The 9,062-nt window shown below is 32.4% G+C and overlaps 1 protein-coding gene across 1 annotated transcript; it reads left to right on the top strand.

Moving 5' to 3' along the window:
• The first annotated feature begins 4,552 nt into the window (after nt 1-4,552).
• LOC125878532 (homeobox protein ATH1) lies at nt 4,553-8,450 on the top strand. The gene is made up of 5 exons (XM_049559809.1): nt 4,553-4,967; nt 6,067-7,365; nt 7,511-7,866; nt 8,025-8,085; nt 8,160-8,450. Exons 2-5 carry the CDS (start codon nt 6,226-6,228, stop codon nt 8,325-8,327), a joined length of 1,725 nt encoding a protein of 574 aa, XP_049415766.1. The 5' UTR covers nt 4,553-4,967; nt 6,067-6,225; the 3' UTR covers nt 8,328-8,450.
• The last annotated feature ends 612 nt before the right edge of the window (nt 8,451-9,062 follow it).

The following is a 9,062-nucleotide window of genomic DNA, read 5'->3' on the forward strand; positions in this document are numbered from 1 at the left end:
AAAACAAGAACAACTATGTTCGCAGATCAATCAACATGCGATACAATTCACATTACATATTGATAACTAAGTAAAGTCTAACTCTAAGTAAATTGTAACCTACCTCAATCAACAAATTAAAAACGAACAAGTTTAATTATCGTAGTTTTTTTTCCTTTTCTCAATGCCTTAGAACGCTCAAAGTCTAATACATACAAAGTATAAGGTCTCTTTAATATCCTATTTATAGAAGGTCTTGCGTATTTAAACCCACCTCATTCTACCCTTTAAAAGCTTTGACGAATTGTTAACAAGTTATTTTATTAAATTGAAGATTTTCATGATCAACCCAATTTCATGGGGTTTCAAGACTCCTCAATACCGAAATTAAAGTTTGAACCCACAACTTCATGCTTAAAGATCAAATCCAATAAAAAAAAATCGAAAACATGCATAAATACCCTAACTTTACATTCTTTCCCAACAATTATAACCCTATGATTTAATCCATAAAGTTTTATGAAGAAATTACCCTTCCATGTTATGAATAAAAATGAATTACAGAAGGGAAAGATGGATTGAAATCACTTACCTCAAGCAACGAAAATCTTAACTCTTAAAAATGTCATCATTGACTTACCAAGACATGGACAAAAAACTGATTTAAACACAAAAATAAAATCTCAACCTTTTCTATAGTGAAGGTCGTTATAATATGTGGTGGTTAACGAGTGTTTGTGGTTGTTGACGGCTATACTAGTTGTTATGGTGGAGGTGTTTGATAGTAGGGATTGATCACATGGTTGTAGTGATTGATAGTGATGGTGGGGATTGTGGTGATGACTAAACACAATGTATGGTGGTTGACTATGTGTTGGTGATAGTTAACGACAATGATGATGACAATTGTAATAATGAGGGTGATAGGTATATAGAGTAGTCGTTGCCATTAGTGGTTTATAATGTTGTTAGTTGCCATTGACGATTGTGATGATAGAAGTGATTGATGGTTGACGATTATAATGATTGTGATGGTAGAGGCGATTGGTAATTGTAGATGAAGTATAACGGTGTTAGTTGCCAATGGTGATTATAATTTAAAAAAAAAACAATCCCAAAAACTATATATAAATTTCTCTTAATGTTTTGAGTCTTTCGATATATCATTGATTCAAAATGATTCAAAAGAAAGATGAGGAGAAGGAGGAGCAAGAGGAGAACATACATTAATGGTCGGTAGAAGACCAAAGAAGGAAGAGAAGAAGAAATCAAAATGTAAATAAGTTTAGTAACATACAAAAATTGTCTAGCTAGTTTTCTCGTAATTTTTAACCATAAAGCTTCTATAATATTTTAGGATTTTGTAGCGTGATGTTTTCTTATAAGTTTGTAAATAATTACGCCAAACTCAATATTTTTTCATGTCCAATTCACTCATAACATAAATTTCAATAAACAAATATTGGAAGAACTAGTTTTGCATGCCACTTACCAAAAATCTAATTTATGTCATTTTTACATCTAAAAATGTTTCCTCCACATAAAAAAGCTAAAAAATAAATAAATTATTCCTTTTGAATATATTTGGAAAGCTAATTGTTACCAAAAATAAAATCAATGATAAAGGGGGGCAGAGATATATTTTTATTAAGAAAGTTTTACTAGTATTGCACCCGTGGGATTGTCCACTTGTGTTACTTATTTAAATCCAGTAAAAGAAAACGAGTGTCGACCGTACAGGTACAATGCCAACAAAATAAGTAGATAGGGATAGTAATTGCACCAATAAATTCGTCAAAGATCTCTCCATCAGATCTTCTCTGCTAAAAAACTCCAACTTTGCTTGCATCATCATTATTTCAATTTTCTCTCTCCCTCTATTCAAATTAATTCAGATTCATATTGCGTAATATTTAAAGTCTATTTTTCTAGTAAAATGAAATAATAATCATAAGAAGACAAAAGCTGTACTGCTACTAAAAAGTAGTAGTAGTAGTAGAGTCTTACAGAGGCCATACTGTTTTACTATTCATTCCATCATTTACATTTATTTACCATAACCATTTAGTTGTTTGAATCAAGCAATGAAAGTATGTTTTTCTTTTACTTTGTTTACTCTGTTTTCTCATTTGGGTTAAAAAAGCAGGTGACTTTTTAGGTGTGTAGAGAAAATTTGCTTGGCAAGAAAAAACAGTGCAATGTACAGGAGTTTCAACAGAATTAAGGGGAATCCAGATATGTTTGGTTCTGATAATTATTGCAGAAATAGCAGAGAGAAAGAGGGGGGCCTGTGAAAAGGGATGGGCCCTCTGATAAGTAAAGGCTGCAAGAAGAAATGAGTGGAACTGCACTGCTTGCCTACCATCAACTAGTAGGAGTGGTGTAGTAACACCTTACCTTCACAGACATACATCATATTTTGTTTGGTTCACATATTATTATATTATGCTCAAATTTAGGAGTGATAATTGAGCGGGTTGAGTGTAATTTAAACGAGTTATAATGAGTTAAAGAGAATAATCGGTCAAGACTCAATTCGATATAAATTTGCTTGGGTCAAAATGGAACCAGGTGGGTTACATTATAAGTCAAGACTCAGCCTAACTCAATTTTTTACCAAGCCTAATTATGTTATTTGTTCTTTTAAACTATTTTAGTACCTAATAAAATTGTTTTTTTCTTATTATGACTATTTATAGCATATTAAATTGAAAAAAAAAGGACTTTTTTAAAAATATTTTGATAAGATTTTTTATGAGTCAATTCGAATTACATATCAATTCAATTTTTAATGAGTTGAAATGGATTGAACTAATAAATGGACGGGTCATCTTAAATGAGTTGGCCGAATTGAATGGGTTGGGTTTGATTTTGCCATCCCTACTCAAATTATACTTTTCTTCTCCTATTTTATATAGTAGTTTTGTTTTTGATGTCTTAAATTTTCATATTTAGCAATAATTTAATTTTATCACTGATGTAAAATGAAAAATTTTCGAAAGCCATTTTCATAAATTTTTTTTGAAGTTTCCGACTAAAAGTCCAACAGAACAGCGGTATTATAACCAGAAATTTCATCGAAGTGTTGAATACATATAAAGAAATTTAATTAGTAAATGGGTGCACCAAAAATTCTGTACTTCGAATGATAATGAAGAGTGTTATGACAATAAAGCATTTTTTTTTGTTCTTAAATATAATCAAACTTCGTTATAATAGTATCGAGAATATTTTTTTTAACATAAAATCTATATTTTGTGGAATATAATATTGGAGAGACTTCATCAATTTGATCACTCGTGTAATAACACCTTTATCCTTTTTCAAAGTTAAAGGGGTGATTAGTAGCATTATTTTTCTAATTGTTCTAATTTATAGTAGCATTATTATTATTATTATTATTATTATTATTATTATTATTATTATCTATATAACACTGATTTTATTGTAACATTTATATATAAAAATCGAGTTTAAAACAATATGGAGGACAACCTCATGCATGGTGCCTCAATTTTCTTCTCCTAACCCAGATGACGGAAGAATCTACAAATAAGGATGAATATCATGACTTACCTTAGTTAAAATTTAATGTACATATGCTAAAACTCTTTTAAACTCATTTAATTTGTCTAGATTATATATTTAAAAAATAATTAGAATAATACTTTTTGCTATCAAAACATAAGAAAATAAGTTAAAAAACTCAATTATTTTTCAAAAGAATATTTTCATTCTTATCGAACACACTCAAAGTGTTCCTATTAACTACTTCTCGTTTATTTTTCAATTGCATGTATTCTTATGTAATTAAGTTAATCAAATAAAATCGTTTTCTATAGTTATACTCTTCAATCTCAACTAAAAAAAGATTGAGATTTTACAACTTATTAACATGAATGTGCAGATGACATATTTTAATTTATTTACATAATACACACAATTTTTTTTTTCAAAATTTAAATTGAAAGTATATAATAAAAACACTTTATCATGTGTTTGTATGCTCAGTTGAAACAGGACTACCTCATAAACATGACTGTTTCAATAGAATTGGAGGCCGACAACTAAATTTTACTAAGATGCTTAAACTTTTCTTTTTTCTAATACGTATAAATTATACTATAACAATAACATACTCAATATAGTATTCTACAAGTGAGATCTCAAGAGCATAGAATATACAATTCCTTACATACTCAGTGTAATGTTGTATTTGGTAGAATCCAAACCAAATGGCCTCTAAATCTGGCACTGCTTGCCTTTTGACAGTCACTATTGTATGTATTTGCAAAATATAGAGTAATGTATAGTATTGGATGAAATGTGAATGATTTTTTGCGTTTGTGTGGCTCTTCTCTCACACTATCTTTTCATAATGGGTCCATAAATCCATGTAATTATTCATCTCTCAGCTGCTCTCTGCAAAACCAACAAGCACATTTTTTGGCTTTTAACACTACTCTCACTCTCACACACAAAATAAAAACACTCTCTTTCCTTGCTTTTTCTTTGTGATTTATTAATGAAAAAAAAAATGCCCTTTGGATAATAACCCAAAAAATAAAGAAACCCTTTTTTTTTTTAAGAATAAAATAAAATAATGTGTTTGTGAGGAAGATGGTGATTCTGAATTTTCTGAGTTTCTTGGGTGTTGGGTTCTGAATAAAAATCTTGCTTTTCTTCCTCATGCAAGCAAAACATCTTACTTTTTGCATTGCCTTTTTTTTTTTTTTTTTCTTGTAGTTTTTTGGGGGTGGGGTTGATATATTGTACTAGTCCTCCCATTATTCCTTTTTTTACCCTTCCTTCTTTTTATTGTTAAAGGGGAGAAAAAGGGTCTTTTGATTAACATTGTTTGGGGAGAAAGGGAAAAAAACCAATGATTTGTTTTGAGTTTTTCTCAACATTTGGATTTGGCAACAACCTTGGAATTCTATTTTAAGAGGAATTGAAGCTGCTGTTTGTGGAAGTTTGGCACAAGCTTGGTTATCTTCTTTCTTCACTACTACTATTATTATTATTATTTATATTTTGGATGTGTTTTAAAAGCTCAATTATGAGGTGATGAAATAATTTGTTTTTTTTTTACCCTTTCATGTTCTTGGCTTTACTATTATTAAGTTACATATAAGCTAACTATCTGTTTTGGTTTCATTCTTGGTTTAGCACTCTCTACTACTTGACATGTGCCATATTTTTTAGTAACATTTTCACCTTATTTGTGAGTAAAGGAGAAGTAACTTTGATAATTGTTGTTTTCACATGAGAACACACTGACTAGTAAATGGTTGTCTGATGTTTGTTTCATATATCCTATTTTAATGCATGTTGTTCAGACTCTTCGAAAATATCAAGAGGTGTGTGTCGGATTCACCAGAAGTAGTATTTTTTTTGAGAATTTCACTCCAGTGTGGCATGGAAAGTGAAAGAGTCTATGCAACTTAGATTTTTACTATGTTGGATTTGACAAATTAACCATCTCCATCATTAAGAGATTTGAAAACTTAGATGGAAGTTTTTTAGAATGTTGAATTTATAAGTGGCGGATTCAGAATTTAATGGATGTATGTTCTGAGTTAAGAGTGTTATAGTTATGAAATATGTATGTTTAATTATCACTATATTTGTTTTTTGCACATCAAAAAGCAGATTGCCTGATTTCCATTTTTCTACTGTTATTCAAGATCAGGTGTGGTACTGAAATAGTAATATTTAGGCACATGAACTTTTCAATATGATTCTGCCTAATTATTCTTTTAACATAGACAAACCAATGTAAAGAGACAAAAAAAAGTTGGATGGTAATGACTATACAACAAGAAAAAAGAGAAATGTCTTGTCCATCCTTAGTTGTTCAATCCCTAGTGCCTCTTGAGTTAAAGCATTTTTATTGAGTCAACTAGTTGGATGTAAATGATCAAATTTAGTAGAGGTGCTTTCTATACCATCCATCAGTCGTAAGCATATTGCGATTTTTTCGTTTTCCTAATTTGCCATACTAATTTTTTTCTTGTATGAATAACCTTCTACAAAATCTTTGAGATGTAATCTAAGTAGTGTTAATTGGCGTTTTTCTTGTTATAGGCAATTCTATTCAGCCAAAAGTATAGAAGTGTGAACTATCGAGGCTTAATGGTTGTGGAAGAACCTTTTGTGTGCCAGCAGCTGTTGTTAGCTTGATCTCTTAACTTTGTTGTTTCATAGAAATCCTGAAGTGATGTGGAACTCAATTTTCCACTAGATATGGCAGAGCCTCATCGGATTGTAGATGAAAATTTTCTTCATACAACCATTGTTCCCATTAGTTTTCCCGATACAGTTTGTATGAACAATCAAAACCACATTATGGATGGACAAAACCATATCATGGATGGACATGGAATTCCTTATCCTTTTATGCTGCAAGGTGAAGCTGTAAACAGTTCTCATGGTTTTCTAAATGTACCTAATTTTCCTCGACGTGTTGACACTGAAGCAATTCACAATGTGCTGCCGGCTGGGAGAAACAGAATAAAAGAGTTTTCAGTGAGTACTTCTTATCCACTCAGTAATGCTTACACAGATGATCAATATATGGAGGGAATACCAATTTCTGTAGTGTCTCTTGCTAATCTTTTGGCTGCAAGGAACGCTATGCATGAGAATCCTGAAAATTTAGCGGTACTGGCTCCGTTATCACATCCTGCAGAAGGCCAGAAAATTGATGGTCTAGACTATCCTAATGTGTTGAATCATTCATTTGGATCCTACAGAAACTATGAGTTTGATGGTGTTTCGGAAATTGCTGGGACGGTTGTAGGACGAGCAGGATCTCAGCCTTTCCAATTAACTGAAAATGTGAATTCAAACACATGGTTCTCATCAGAAACAGCTAGTTTGAGTTCTGATAGTCCCTCTGGATCCTCCCGATTTAGCAACGAGCTCTGTCTAAGTCTCACAACATCACAATCTGCTGTTGCATGTGGGACTACTATCCGGGACCAATGCTCGGATATAAGCTGCTCCGGTGTAACCAACCATGCTTTCCCTCAAAGACGCTTTGATTCAGAGCTAACTTCTTGCAACAGCAGAAATCTGTCTTTAAACTTTGGTTCATACAAACCTGTCCACCTTTCACAATTCTTAACTGGATCAAGATATCTCCGTGTAATGCAAGAAATACTCTCTGAAATCGCTCAGTTATCACTTCAAAATCATAACTTGGTTGGCTATCGAGGAAATGGGATGGAGAATGGTGCAAACACTTCATTTGCTTTGAATTCAGATGCTGGAAGGGGCTATGCAGCCATGAGTTCCGATGATTCACCTGATGGAGACCATAGAATCATTGGTCTGATGGATTGTGAAGCAAAGAAAAAGAATCTGGTAGCTTTGTTGCAAGTGGTAAGTTGACAAGCATTTGATGGTTAGTTTTCGTTGTTGCACAATAATCTGTTTTGAAAATTCTTCTGCTTTGCCTCTGCTTGCTCTCGTCTCTATGCCTACTCATCTTATGTCATGTTGTGCTTTGCACTTCCCGTATATTTAGGTTGACGATCAATACAACCAATGCTTAGATGAGATTCATATGGTCGTCTCTGCATTTCATGCTGTGACCGAGTTGGATCCTAGTATACATGCTCGTTTCGCCCTTCAAACAATCTCCTCCTTGTACAAAAACCTGAGGGAGAGAATAAGCAATTACATTCTCGCAATGGGAGAACATTTCAACAAAGGAGGAGAAAGGGGAGTAGAGAAGTCATTCGAAACATCCTTCATTCAAAAGCAGTGGGCACTTCAGCAGCTAAAACGAAAAGATCATCAGTTATGGAGGCCACAGAGAGGCTTGCCAGAAAGATCTGTCTCAGTTTTGAGAGCATGGATGTTTCAAAACTTTCTTCACCCGTAAGCATGACTCTCAACTTATATACACTATAAGTATAATCCGTTCTGTTGTAGTAGATTAACTGTCTTATTGCAAAAAAGCTTAACATTCTTTTAATTGAAATGCTTCTGTTTCGTCTTGTAATGTAATAATTTGCTCAAAACAATGCGCGTTTCAGATATCCAAAGGATGCAGAGAAGCAATTGCTGGCAGTAAAAAGTGGATTGACAAGGAGTCAGGTATAGTTAAACTCAGATGTACATGTTGATACTTTGTCTGATACATTGAAATTCTAATATACACCTTTGAACAGGTATCGAATTGGTTCATAAATGCTCGAGTTCGTCTATGGAAACCAATGATTGAGGAAATGTATGCTGAGATGAACAGAAGAAGAATTCGTGCTGGAAATGAAGATGAAGCTAACCATCATCGAAGAAATCACAAAATTATTGAGAGTCATTTATTTACAATGAAGTGACATGATGATGATTATGATTATGATTATGTATAATAATATTTTTGAGTTCATAGATATATCACTAGTTTAGTTGATCTTTTGCTCAAAATTTGCGCAATTGTACATCTGCTGTATCTAAGACTCAACGTTGTATGCTATGCCAAAATATGGTTTTTATATATTATTGTTATTATTATCATTCGAAGTCCTTATAAATTTCGTATCAAGTCAAATCAAGTAAAGTCGAATGTCAAAAGCTATTACTCCCTCCGTCCCATTTTATGTGAGGTAGTTTGACTCGACACAGAGTTTAAGAAAGAAGGAAGGCTTTTAAAACTTGTGGTCCAAAATGAATGATAGAAATTTGTATGGTTGTAAATCATTTCGTTAAGGGTAAAATAAATATTTTATAGTTAAGTTGTTACTTAATATAGAAATGTGTTATTCTTTTTTGGACGGACTAAAAAGGAAAGTAAGTCGCAAAAATTGGGACCGAGGGACTAGTAATTACTATGTATTTTGTGGAAGCAAAAGCTTTCGTTATCTTACGATTTTGCTTGGTAAGTGAATTAATTTGGTAGCTTTCAACATTATGAAGTATATATATGATTGGGCTAGAATGTAGATGGCAACTCATTCGTGTGGGAAGAAAAGTTTTCAGTACTTTGCCTAAAACATGCAAAAAACCATAGGGGCCGGCCAGCAAGAAGAGGACAATAAATACATGTTGATTTTACTTGCATCACGTGACCATAT

This window comes from Solanum stenotomum, chromosome 10 (genome assembly GCF_019186545.1).
Source record: "Solanum stenotomum isolate F172 chromosome 10, ASM1918654v1, whole genome shotgun sequence".
Taxonomy (NCBI): Eukaryota; Viridiplantae; Streptophyta; class Magnoliopsida; order Solanales; family Solanaceae; genus Solanum; species Solanum stenotomum.

Bases quoted from the DNA above. Each gene is read 5' to 3' on its own strand.
- LOC125878532 (XM_049559809.1), top strand. From the start codon at position 6,226: ATGGCAGAGCCTCATCGGATTGTAGATGAAAATTTTCTTCATACAACC. The intron at 7,366-7,510 runs GTAAGTTGACAA...CCGTATATTTAG, and splicing joins TGGTAGCTTTGTTGCAAGTG to GTTGACGATCAATACAACCA. The intron at 7,867-8,024 runs GTAAGCATGACT...TGCGCGTTTCAG, and splicing joins TTTCAAAACTTTCTTCACCC to ATATCCAAAGGATGCAGAGA.